The sequence below is a fragment of the Hemisphaericaspora subhashii genome, assembly GCF_019202705.1.
Source record: "Hemisphaericaspora subhashii strain CBS 10753 chromosome Unknown scaffold27, whole genome shotgun sequence".
Lineage (NCBI taxonomy): Eukaryota > Fungi > Ascomycota > Pichiomycetes > Serinales > Debaryomycetaceae > Hemisphaericaspora > Hemisphaericaspora subhashii.
This window is the reverse complement of record NW_026057342.1, coordinates 24175-36739: the sequence shown is the minus strand read 5'-3', so window position 1 is coordinate 36739 and position 12565 is coordinate 24175. Positions and strand designations below refer to the sequence as shown.

Here is a 12565-nt window from a genome sequence, read left to right as displayed (position 1 = left end):
AGGTTGACTTGAAAATAGTATCAAAAAGCAACACCGTCCAGTTCGTTTGATGTTTCCATTCTTTTGGTTTTGTCTTTTTTTTTTCAGTTTTCCAAAACTGAAAAGAATCTCAAGAATTTTAATAAGAGTCACGTGAGAATTAGACATTATTTTTTGACGACATTTGATGTTTGCGACATACGTTCTTGAAAAGAATTTTTTTTCATCCTGATTTATTCAAAAATTGGAATATTGTAAGACAAGTCATCTTTAATTAAAACAACCAAACCATGTCTCAGAGAATAGGTGTAGCAGCTTCTGCTCTTACTAGAGTATGGCATCATGTTGATGTTGCCGCTGAAAATAGAACTTTGGGTCGTTTAGCATCAAGTATAGCAATGGCATTAATGGGAAAACATAAACCAACTTATTCTCCAAATAGAGATCATGGTGATTACGTTGTGGTAACTAATTGTTCTCATTTAAAAGTAACTGGTAATAAAATGAAACAGAAAACTTATTGGTCCCATACTACACGTCCAGGTTCCTTGAATTTAATCCCTATGGAAAGAATGATTGATAATAAAGGTCATTCTGAAATTTTAAAGAGAGCCGTCAAAGGTATGATACCTAAAAATAGACATAGATTAGTAAGAATGGATAGATTGAAACTCTATGATGGTGACGAACATCCTTATAAAGAGAATTTGATCGCATTCGCTGATGAAATTCCAGAAATGAGGGCCAAGCTTAAGGCCTTAGAAGAAAGTGAAGCTGAAAGAGAAAGACTCAGAAAACAATATTTTAGCGTCTAGATTGACTCCTCTGTATATAGCTTAGATGCAAAATAATAAGTCATTCTGTATATAAATAAATCAGATAAATACAAGTTACATATTTAAATGGTTTCAATCTACAAGTGAAAGTATTCGGAAAAAAATAAACGTTCTTCTTTTACAATGTTATATTAGAGTACACAAATATATAAATACAAATCTTTATTGTTTTTTTATTAATTACATTCCATTTCCTTCACCACAACCCCCAGGGCTCCCAAGTCATCTCAGACACGAATACTAACTCCCGATCTTTCTGTATACATTCTTGGAGAAATATTCATTGCCATCAATTCTTGGAATAACAATTTGGCAGCATATGGAATATGAATTTGATAAATGTTGGTTTTATTCTTACATGAACGACATTCGAATTGATTTTTCTTTAAATTGGCAATAACAGACATTAAACCACACATACCACAGATGTGAACTCTAAATGCGTCTGAGGCTTCCATTAATCTTTCCTTTAAGAAACCTGCAGCACCATGAGCAATCATACAATCTCTTTCCATTTCTCCGAAACGTAAACCACCATCTCTAGATCTACCTTCAACTGGTTGTCTAGTCAAAACTTGAACAGGACCTCTAGCTCTAGCATGAATCTTGTCATCTACCATATGTCTTAATCTTTGATAATAGGTAGGTCCAAAGAAAACTTGTGCCATTAACTTCTTACCAGTGTGACCATTGTACATGACTTCAAACCCTCTTGATTGATAACCATGTTCTCTCAATAATTTGGAAATAGCTTCTGCGGTAACATCAGTAAATGGTGATGCATCACCTTCAAGACCAGACAATGCTGAAACTTTAGATAACAAACATTCAATTAAATGCGCAACCGTCATACGAGATGGAATGGCATGTGGGTTAATAATCAAATCAGGTACGACACCTTCAGCTGAGAAGGGCATATCTTCATGTCTATATGTAACCCCAATAGTACCCTTTTGACCATGTCTAGAGGCAAACTTATCACCAATTTGAGGAACCTTGGTAGTTCTCATTCTGACTTTAACGAATTTCGCACCATCACCATTGGTAGTCAACAAGACTTGATCAACGATACCTGATTCTGTACTTCTTAAAGGAGTAGATGCATCACGTTTGGTGTGATATTGTGTTCTTTGACCCAACTCTTCGGCATCTGGAGGTATTGGAGTAGTTTTACCTATAATGATATCTTCACCACTAACTCTAACACCAGGAGCAATTAAACCATCATCATCTAATTTTTCATATGTACCATGCTTCAATCTTAATGTGTCTGATCTTGATGGCTTTTCAAACGTTTCCAAAGCCTTCATACCTTGTCTCTTTTCTAAATCCATATAAGATCTAAAGAATAACGATCTGAACAAACCTCTATCAATGGATGATTGATTCATAATCATAGAATCTTCTTGGTTATAACCTGAATAACAAGCAATGGCAACAACGGCATTTTGACCAGCAGGAAGTTCACGGAACTTCAAATATTCCATCGATCTAGTAGTTGCCAAAGGTTTTTGAGGATAATACAAGATGTTGGCCATGGTATCCATTCTGACGGAATAATTCGTCAAGAAAACACCCATAGCTTGCTTACCCATCGCAGATTGATAGGTATTACGAGGAGATTGATTGTGATCTGGGAAAGGAATAATAGATGCAGCAACCCCTAAAATCATCGAAGGGTGGATTTCACAATGAGTGAATGTATGAGTAGAACTACTGAATATTGGCTTGATTCTCGCGGCTAGATCTAATTCTTGTTCTTTAAGTTGTAATGCCTTTTGCTGTGTTTCGGATAATGTGCTCTTTGATGCTTCCAAATCTTCAGGGGTCATGGCAATCATAATGGTTTCTTCTTCTTCGGCATCGACATATTCAACAATACCATCACTCACTAAGGAGGACCAAGTGTATGCTGGTGTATCATCATCGTTGAATTCGTCGTACTCTGAATTGGTTATTTTATCAATATGTTCCCTTTGTAATTTCAAATCTCCTTTAGTTTCAGATTCAACGTCATCATCCACAACAAAAAGTGGTCTGTAAACACGACCTGCATCAGTAAAGATCTTGAATTCCTTTTCTCTGATATCTCTAATAATAGAAACTTCAGGAGAAATATCACCTCTTCTTCTAAGACTACGCATGGTATCAACTAAATTGGATGGATCTCTATGGGTACCTACCCAAACACCATTAACAAACACTCTAGTTGAATCTGGGGAGTTAGAAGGTACGTAATCTTCCAAAGGTTCCATACCCCATTCTTCCAAGAAATATAAAATTGGTTCCGAAGGAGTACCAACGGAAATACATGTCATTAAAGATAAATTCTTAACCAAACCACACGCTTGTCCTTCTGGAGTTTCTGCAGGACAAACCAAACCCCAATGGGTATTATGTAACTGTCTTGGTTTGGCAATCTTACCATCTCTACCAATAGGTGTATTAGTTCTTCTTAAATGTGATAATGTAGAAGAGTATGTATAACGATTCAAAACTTGAGAGACACCAGCTCTTGAACTCATAGCCTTCTTCTGTTCTCCCCAGTTACCAGTGGCTAATGAATATCTTAAACCATCAGTAATAGTTTGTGATTTGACAGCCAAGGTTAAATTAAATTCTTTATCATTTTCAACACATCTTTGCATATAATTATAAATATCTTTGGTTAATTTTTTGAATAAAATACGGAATAAATTGGCTAATAAAGGACCAGCTAAATCCAATCTCTTTTTACCAAAATGATCTCTATCATCAGGCTCTTTTCTTTCTAATGCACATAATAATAATCTATTTACCATGTAACCCAAAAAGAAAGCCTTTCTAGTTTCAAATCCTTCTTCTTGTGTAATATTTGGTAATAATTCCTTTTGAAGAATATCTTTGGCATATTGAATACGCTTTTCTCTTCTAATACCCAAAACACCTCTTCTTCCAATGAAATCAAGAGCAACTTCACGTTCTTGAATGACGAATCCTTCTTCCACACATGGCTTTAACATTTCCAACATTTGCCAATCATTGGCGTCATAACAGATATGTTCCAAGATATCACCATCTGGAACAACACCCAAAGCTCTGAATACTATAACAATTGGAATGTCTTCTTTAATATATGGTAATGTTGCTTTAATCGTTCTTCCCGAAACACCTTTTTCGTCTCTCCCGTATAATTTAATTTGCATTGAAGAAATCAATCTTGAACCTTTTTCAATTGCTGATCTAATTTCAGCAACGTGAGAAATAGGAGATGGAGCTGCCTTTTTGAATACTTGAACAATATTAGCTGCACTTCTTTCTTGGGCAATCAAAACCTTTTCTGACCCATTAATGACAAAATAACCTCCCATATCATAAGGACATTCTTTTAATTCATAGAAATCATGTTCTCCTAAATCTCTCAACATACAGAACTTAGATCTTAACATAATAGGAACTTTTCCTAAAAATACTTTAGTTTGAGGATCTTCATCTTCAACTTTTTCTTCAATCCATTCCAATTCATTCTTTTCTGATCGTTTATTATCATCAGATTTGAACACTCTTTTGGTCATATCAACATATAATGGCGAAGAATAAGTCAAATTACGAAGTCTAGCTTCTTGCGGGAACATCGGATGAGTTGTACCATCACCTTCAGTTTGAGTTGGTTTGGAAATATAAATTTTTCCAAATGTAATTTCATAACGTCTATTTTCGTGATCAGATTCAGATGTATGTTGTGCTGGTTGATCCAAAATCAAATGAGAATCTTCCCATACTAATTCTTGAATAGTTGTTTCAATGAATTCATCAAATGAATCAAGTTGTTGAGATACCAAACCCTTCTCTTGGAAAAATGCTGAAATAACGGTCCAACAATCATATGGAGTGATCTTCAGGGAATCATCATCGTACATATATGGATCGTCATCCATGTGTTGATCCTGAGACATGATTTGAGATTGATTAATTCTGATTATAAATATGAACTGAAAGTTATCATTCAAATCATAACATTCATTACAAATTATTAAAAAAAAACTGGCAACCAAGTTTCAAATGGAAGAAGAAGAAAGAAAAGAAAAAATCTTTTATTTTTGATTCATTATACACGACCAATAAAAATTTTCAGCATTTAAAATCAAAAAAGAACAAAATGACTTTTCATGGATATACTTTGTTGCAAGAGACCGTCTAATTTGAAAGAGTCAGTGAATTGATAATGGATACTACTAGAGGTTTCATATCTTCATTCATGAAGATTTCCATAAGATCATTACATCATAAACCTCGCCCAGGCGCTTATCCTAAAGTTCATGTCAGTGAAGTTGAATTAAACAAACCTCGTATTGATTATAAAAGAAAAAGACCGTTATTACTTTCTCAAACGGTTACTGATACTTTATTCCCAGCTTTGGAAATTCAAAAGAAATATATTGAAGGAGGTAAACCAGTACCTAGAAAATTTAGAGGAAATGGTGATATTTTAGCAAGAAAAAATTTTGAAAAATTACAAGAACATATTGATCTTGATGAACCTCATTTTCCTATTGGTAAGAAACAAATTTACTTCACTCTGGCAAGAGTTTGTTTGTTGAGACCAAATGCTAAGCATACCCCATATCAAGCCAAGTTTTTGGTTCCAAAGAGTATGAATAAAATGGATTTAAGAGATTATTTATGGCATTTATATGGATTAAGAGCATTGAATGTTACTGTTCAATTACAACCAGGTAGATGGACAAGAGGACCACATGATCTTGGTCGTTACAGATTACCGCAAGTTAAGAAGATGACTGTCGATATGTTGGAACCATTCGTTTGGCCCGAAATCTCCCAAAAGATTATTGACAATGTTGAATATGAGAAAAAGAATAGAATGAAGATGATGCTACACGAACATCTGATTGGTTCTGATAAAAAGAAACCTTTGGAAGTTTATGATGGAATTTATGAAGAAAAGCGCTTACCAAATGCTTTTGTTCCACGCAAGATGAGAAAACAAGGTTTAGCAAAGCTTTCTGAATATACTAAAAAGACATCTGCGGCTGCTGATGTAGCATTGGTGAATGAATTTATTGGTTCATGATTTAGTTTTCCACGAAATCAAGAATTTTAAAACTCAATTGTATATATACTTCCATTCTGTAGATAAAACCAGCCCCAGAACCTTCGAATATAAGACGGTATTATTTTTTAGAAGTCATTTTGAAATTGAAAATAAAACTATACGTTATAAACCTAATCTTGATAAAAAATAAATATGTTCTAAATTAATAAACCAGGAAAAGAACAGTCGATATAAAAACACTAGTGCTTCCTACCAGAAATAACCTCTCTTTCTGGTTATCGCATTACTTGGATTGGTTGCTTCTATCGAACTAGATTCTTGAGTCGTAGCAGAATCTTCGATAACATCAAAATCGTCTTTAGTTTTCTCATCACTAATGTCTCTAGAGGATATCCCCATTCCCGTCCATTTATTTTTCATATTCATCACCATTACAAAGGAGCTATCTAGCATGCTAGTTTCTTCATTTACTCCTGATGTTGAGAGTGGGACTTCTTGGGACTTAGCAAGATATGACATGACATTTGCTAATTTTATTATTTCTAATGGATTAATTTCAACTTTCCGAAGTATTTCGATATGATGCTCTATCCAAGGTTTAATATAAGTAAAAAACAATAGCCCAGCCCCTGATTGGGTAAACTTTCTCCAAGCCTCTGTATTGTCAAAAGTGGAAACTGTAGTATCAACATCTTCTTTTGCCATCAAAAGCATGGGGATTATCAACCAAACATTAAACCCTAATTTTAGAATTGAATATCCGGGAATAAGATAAGATAAAAACAATAAATTTTCCCCAATTGATACAACTGCAAGAACTATCCAATAAATAAACCATTTTTGAAGTGATATTAAGTGTCTTTGTACAGCCAATTCATGATTGACGTCATTGCCATCGGATTCCTTATCAATTCGCAGGAAAAATAAATTAAGAGGAACCGTAACGCCACCAATCTTTAAATTTTGTGATGCAAGTATATTTACTGCTTGGGTATAATCTTCAAAAGCTCTACATGATGCAATGACTGGATATACAATTGAAATAAGGAGACTAAATTAATTTGTTAGTATTTGTGTGGGGGAGGGGGGGTGGCGGGACGTATCTCATTTCTTTATCTTTTTTGTGGGGGATTCGTAAATGAGGATGATGGATGGGAGAAACCACAAATGTAGACCAACCAAAACAAAAAGAAACAGAACTATGAGAAATGAACAATTGTAACTTCTTCTGGTACATACCTTAATAGTGAAAATATAAACATAGTAATAGTAGTAGTAGTGTAATTTGTAGCAGAATAAAATTGTAAATTCAAAGAAGATAAAAATGAATAAACTTAAAATAAAAAAAATGTGCCAAATATTTCTTTTAAGGAAATAATTTTAAATAGAGAAAGAGAGAAAGAAGAAAAAATAAACCCTTCAAAGTGTTCAGTGTCATTTTATTATGCGAATTGTACATTGCTACACGGCAACTTCTCTTTTATTAATGAATTTTCTTTGGTAACAAACTACAGCAAGTTTTATTGTAAAATTGTAATTAATTGTAACAGTACAATCATCACACCTACTATAGGAGAAAATGAGATTTATAAAAGAAAGAATTACCTACTAAATGTCTTGAGCCTATAAATATAAAGTATGTATTTCCATTGTCTACTTACTTATCTTGTCTAATTACTTGTATCTTATAAAATATTGTCTTTAATTAAATAGAAAAGTTAAATCCACGTTTCTTTAATTCTTCAATGTTCCAATTCCAAGTCTCGTCAATATTTTCCTGTGTGGTAGCAACTTTACTCGGAATCTCAATTGAACCTCCAGTAACCAAATAACTTCCATTATCCTTCTCTAAAGTTAATTCTGGATCCATAGCTGCTCTTAATGTAGCTAAACTTCCTTCTTCATTAGTCAGTCCCGCAATCTTATCAGACACTTCAAATGCGGCTTTATTTAAATACTTCAAAATTGGAATTGATTTATAATAATCAAATAACCCTGTACCAAAAACAATCCCAGGATGAACTGCAAAGGAAAGAATTTCAGGATATTGACTGGCAAGAGCTTTGGTTAAATGGATTTGAGAAACTTTAGCCTTACCATATCTAACCCAAGTATAAATAGCATTTGGAAATTTATTAAAGTCATGTTCCGAAGGATGGAAATATTTAAATTCAAAATTATGACCAAATGATGAAAGGTTAATTATACGGGGAGTTGTATCAGATTCTTTAATAAAAGGTAATAATTGTAAAGTTAATAACAAATGGCCAACAAAATTAACTTGATATTGGATTTCATATCCATCTTTTGTCATTTGATATGGTACAGCCATGAGCCCTGCATTGTTTATTAAAATATCTAATTTGTTTTCCCTTTTGCCAAACTGTTCTACTGCCTTGGGAACAGTTGAAAGATCACTCAAGTCAAGTTGAATATAATATAATTCTCCCAATGGTCTACTTGCTTTCTCATCATCACTATAATTCTCGGTTCTTTTGAATGCTTCAACCTTGATATCTTCAATTGTCTTGACTAATCTATCCTCGTTTCTAGATGCAATGTAAACAATGTACCCATGCAAATATAAATGTAAACAAGTGTACCACCCAATTCCAGAAGTAGCACCAGTTAGAAACACGACTCTATGATCTTTTTTCGGATCATAGTATGTAACTGACTCAGGCTTGAAATATTTCGATGTATCTACAAACATTTTCCATATAATCAATCAAACTAAAACTCAAAAAAAATTGAAACTCGACCAGCTTCCTATTTATGGAGCAAATAATATTTCCTTAAAAAAATCTTTCGATTTTCATATGCAATAAATTCATGTTTTCTTTACAGAGTGAATGAGCTGTTATAATATATCTCATGATTTTGAAGTTAACTCATTAAGTCAATTCTCGATGAATGTGAATTGTTTCTGTAAATTCTCTCTGTCACATGAAGCATCAAAAGAAACTAATGATTCGAAAAATACGGAATTTTAATTTTACAATGCTTTGTTCGCCATTAAAAAATTCATCAAAACAACAGATCAAGTATTAAATCTGATTTAATTGTCAATACACAGCTTTTATTGGTATTCTGGTTGGCTGGACATGTTTTAGAATTAAGATATAAAAAACATTATATATTAATATCGAGAGAACAGGACGCAGCCAATGGAATATTTTCAATCAACGTCGAAACCTCCTTGCTTTTATTGTTACTTACCCCTAGTTCTCCTCGGTATGCCTACTAGAAACCATATTTCAATTTGCAACTGTTGAGCAGACCCAAATAGGCTGTCGATGTCATTCTTTAAAGATAACTTCGGGACCATCACCTCTCTCGATGTGGCAAGGCGTCGTTCTTCATTGATAAGCCCTGCAGTCTTATTAGTCGTAGTCATAGCCTCTCAAGTTCCATAAGGGAGAATTGTAATTGTTCTCCGATAGTTTAGAATTAAGTTCAAAATATTAATAGAGTCGGAATGAGAGCATGGCAGGCAGCAAGAACTTTCATTAACTAGAGTAGTTTTGTCTTTTCAAATTACGAAAATTGATATTGGCTTCAATAACAAATCCTTCGCCGTCTTATGGAACGGATGCGTTGGAATTGCTTACTAAAATGTTCAACTTTCTTTCTATTTTGGAAAACTCTTCCATTTGAGTTAAATCGAGATCAAAATAATATAACGCAACTAATGTGGTTGACGTCTCCTGCTCGGATGAGAATTCAAAGGCAGTCAGATGAGCCAATCGATTCCAGTAGTGACTCTGGCATTTTCTTATAAGATACTATTGTTATCTGTTTTAGTATCAAAATAAGATTCCGATTCTAGTTTTAAAATCTTATCTTTATTCCCAACAACCTTCTTGAAATTTATGGTAACTATAACCTTCTAAATACAACAAAATGTGTTTCTGTAAATGTTTATTTAGTCTAGAAACCGCGGTATTTACTGCTTAAAACAAGTTTCGCTATCTAAATTTGTTCAATGAACGAACTATCCCAAGTTGGTCACTTCTAAATTCTCTCACCTGAACCATTAGGTGAGCTCAGGCTGCCAAATCCCATTCATTAAATGCGTTGCGTTGTTTTGATTGAGTAGCATTCTGTTAGAGACGTGATTCTAGTTCGGAATTACCTCAAACTAAATTAACTTAACTAATTAAGCTGGTGTAAAGAATAAAATAATATTCCAGCCACATTCGCTTATTAACAACCGAAAAAAATATCATGAAATTTAGCTTGATTGCAAAAAATAATTGTTTCCAGAGCCTGAAAGTCTCACCAGTGATACGGAGATCGAATAATACAAAATAAAAAGGTTAAACAATTAACAATAAGTAAACATATAATCTAAACTAATTTAAAAAGTTACATAATACTAAAGATATCGAAAAATTCTATAGGCATACAAATCCTATAGTTAAATCAAATAAAAGAAATCAATAACTTCCATCAAAACTAATAACGAAAAAGCTTATAAGAAAAGCATAGTAGGTATCAATACAGCAGCAAATCCAACAAACACGTTCATAATATTGACTGAACCAGAACCTGTATATTCACATATTTCACCTGTTTTACATGTTTCTTCGGGTTGTTCAGGTTGTTCTGGTTGTTCTGGTTGTTCTGGATGTTTTGGTTGTTCTGGTTGCTCTGGTTGCTCTGGTTGTTCTGGAGCAGGAGAACATCCTTCAGGTGGACACGGAACTTCGGGTTCTGGTGATGGCTTAGGGGCAGGAGTACATCCTTTAGGTAAACAAGGGGGTGGAGGAGGACAGTAGTGACCGGTACAAGTTGCGTTAGAAGGCGTTTCTTCTTCACAAACTGTAGTATAAGTAGTGACATATTCGGTAGTGTAACAGGTACAAATATCAACTTCATCACAATCGGTGACTGTAATGACAATAGTACTTGTTATAGTGCTGATATTTTCATCATCGGTTGTGACTTCAGGTTCGTCGGTGGTTGGAGCTTCTGGTTCTTCTGGCTCTTCGGTTGGTTCTTCTGGTTCGTCAGTTGGTTCTTCTGGTTCGTCAGTGGTTGGAACTTCTGGTTCGGGATCTGCTACGATTACGAAGACAGCTTCTGAACAACCTGTATCATAGGTAGTTGAAAGAACTCCGTCGGGGCAGGTATAAACTTGAATATCGTATGTCAAAATATTTTCTGCGATAGTCCAAGTACCGATGTCTTCACCTTCACCTAATAATCTTAAAGTACCATCATCTTCTGTAGTACCAACCGGGGTCCCATCAACGAGTTGCAAGGAGGTTTCTGTTTGTTGAAAGTCAGCTGCAGCGGCTCCCTCTTCACCTACCAAGACTTGACTTCCGTCAACAATGACAGGTAAGTCATTTACAGTGACGGTGAATGCTTTGACTAAGGCAGCAAGAGCGAATGTGTTTAAAATAAAATTGTATTTCATAGTTATAAACTGAATATAATGAGTTTTAAACTTGGATTCTAAAATAAACCCAAATACGATTTCTTGTACTTTGTGGCAAATCTATCCCTATTTATACTTAAATATATTGTTTAGCTTGTTATAAATCTCTGCACGTTCAATCATCATACACCCAAATATAAGTCTATTTTTAACACAAGTTGGATAAAAATATAAAAATAGAGTTAACATCACCTAGGCAAAACACGGAAATAAGCTTTGGAATTTTGGAGTTGTACAGGAGACCTGAAGATCTACTTTATAGTGCTGTTTTAGCGCAACAATGTGTCATGAAATTTAAAGTATACTATGACACCAATTCTGGTTTCTATGAAAATTATATTACGGATTGACAGTTGGTAAGAGAAGGAATAGCCACTTCCCATCCTTGCTTTCTATAATTGACAAGATATTGGGAAAACATCGAAGCACAAAAAAGAATTCATTACCAATTGTCTACACGACAACTACTGCATTACTGTACCAAGCAGCATGTATTCACCAGTGCATCATTTCAAGGTGAAAAAGCACGATATGCAGCTATCAGTAACAGGAAGGAACGTAAACAAACAGCGATCACTGGTTGGTCTCAACTCACGCGTTTATGGATTTAGTATTCAAAATATAGAAGCATTGTTTATAGAACAGAAGTTTAAAGCTTAAAATGGAAGGTAAACAATATGGAAAAGGAAATATGAATTCGAAAACTTAGAACTTTGATTGTCGTTTTCGCTGGTGTTTCTGAGAATTAATTTAGGCCATGTGGAGTCTTTTCGCTTCTTGGGGTCGATTTCATTTAGAGTCATTAGAGAGTCCTTATGCGTATCCAAAAAAAGTAAAATACATGTTGAATTAGGATTACTAAATCCGAAAAAGCTTTGAGCTATTTACTATAAATCTCTAAATTCGGAATTTTTAGGAGTGTTCTCCCAAACATGGAATTAGTCACCGTTGAGCAATTGTGGGTCGGTAATTTTCGGGAATGTAACAATAGTTGTAGGGAAGTAGGCTTGATTTCTTTCTTTTGAGTTGCAAATTGCGATTACTCTGTGAGACTAGTGACTAACCCCCTTGACAGAAAAGCTCATACGAGTTTGGATTTTTAGAAAGGAAGTAGTCTTTTTGCGATGAGCCACTAGTCTTAATGTTTTTGCGATAAGTCACTAGCCTCAGCGAAGGAAGTGAACAATTCTAAAATTAGAAGTTATTGATTTCTGGAGAAGTGTGAATAAGAATCTTCTTATGTGAACAAGT

At 34.2% G+C, this 12565-nt stretch overlaps 6 protein-coding genes across 6 annotated transcripts; 2 read left to right on the top strand and 4 right to left on the bottom strand. All coding sequences in view use genetic code 12, as the record gives it.

Moving 5' to 3' along the window:
• Positions 1-269: 269 nt before the first annotated feature.
• Positions 270-794, top strand: J8A68_004047 (mitochondrial 54S ribosomal protein uL13m; the record flags this gene model as incomplete). Its single annotated transcript, XM_049407965.1, has 1 exon — positions 270-794. The coding sequence occupies one exon, from the start codon at positions 270-272 to the stop codon at positions 792-794; it is 525 nt and encodes a 174-aa protein (XP_049262632.1).
• A 248-nt stretch (positions 795-1042) lies between these two features.
• On the bottom strand, positions 1043-4750 carry J8A68_004046 (DNA-directed RNA polymerase II subunit RPB2; the record flags this gene model as incomplete). The annotated part of the gene is made up of 1 exon (XM_049407964.1): positions 1043-4750. One exon carries the CDS (start codon positions 4748-4750, stop codon positions 1043-1045), a length of 3708 nt encoding a protein of 1235 aa, XP_049262631.1.
• Positions 4751-5052: 302 nt separating this feature from the next.
• On the top strand, positions 5053-5886 carry MRP20 (mitochondrial 54S ribosomal protein uL23m; the record flags this gene model as incomplete). Its single annotated transcript, XM_049407963.1, has 1 exon — positions 5053-5886. One exon carries the CDS (start codon positions 5053-5055, stop codon positions 5884-5886), a length of 834 nt encoding a protein of 277 aa, XP_049262630.1.
• A 231-nt stretch (positions 5887-6117) lies between these two features.
• On the bottom strand, positions 6118-7130 carry J8A68_004044 (uncharacterized protein; the record flags this gene model as incomplete). The annotated part of the gene is made up of 2 exons (XM_049407961.1): positions 6118-6919; positions 7108-7130. The coding sequence occupies 2 exons, from the start codon at positions 7128-7130 to the stop codon at positions 6118-6120; spliced, it is 825 nt and encodes a 274-aa protein (XP_049262629.1).
• Positions 7131-7573: 443 nt separating this feature from the next.
• J8A68_004043 (uncharacterized protein) lies at positions 7574-8581 on the bottom strand (the record flags this gene model as incomplete). The annotated part of the gene is made up of 1 exon (XM_049407960.1): positions 7574-8581. The coding sequence occupies one exon, from the start codon at positions 8579-8581 to the stop codon at positions 7574-7576; it is 1008 nt and encodes a 335-aa protein (XP_049262628.1).
• Positions 8582-10342: 1761 nt separating this feature from the next.
• On the bottom strand, positions 10343-11293 carry J8A68_004042 (uncharacterized protein; the record flags this gene model as incomplete). The annotated part of the gene is made up of 1 exon (XM_049407959.1): positions 10343-11293. The coding sequence occupies one exon, from the start codon at positions 11291-11293 to the stop codon at positions 10343-10345; it is 951 nt and encodes a 316-aa protein (XP_049262627.1).
• Positions 11294-12565: the final 1272 nt, after the last annotated feature.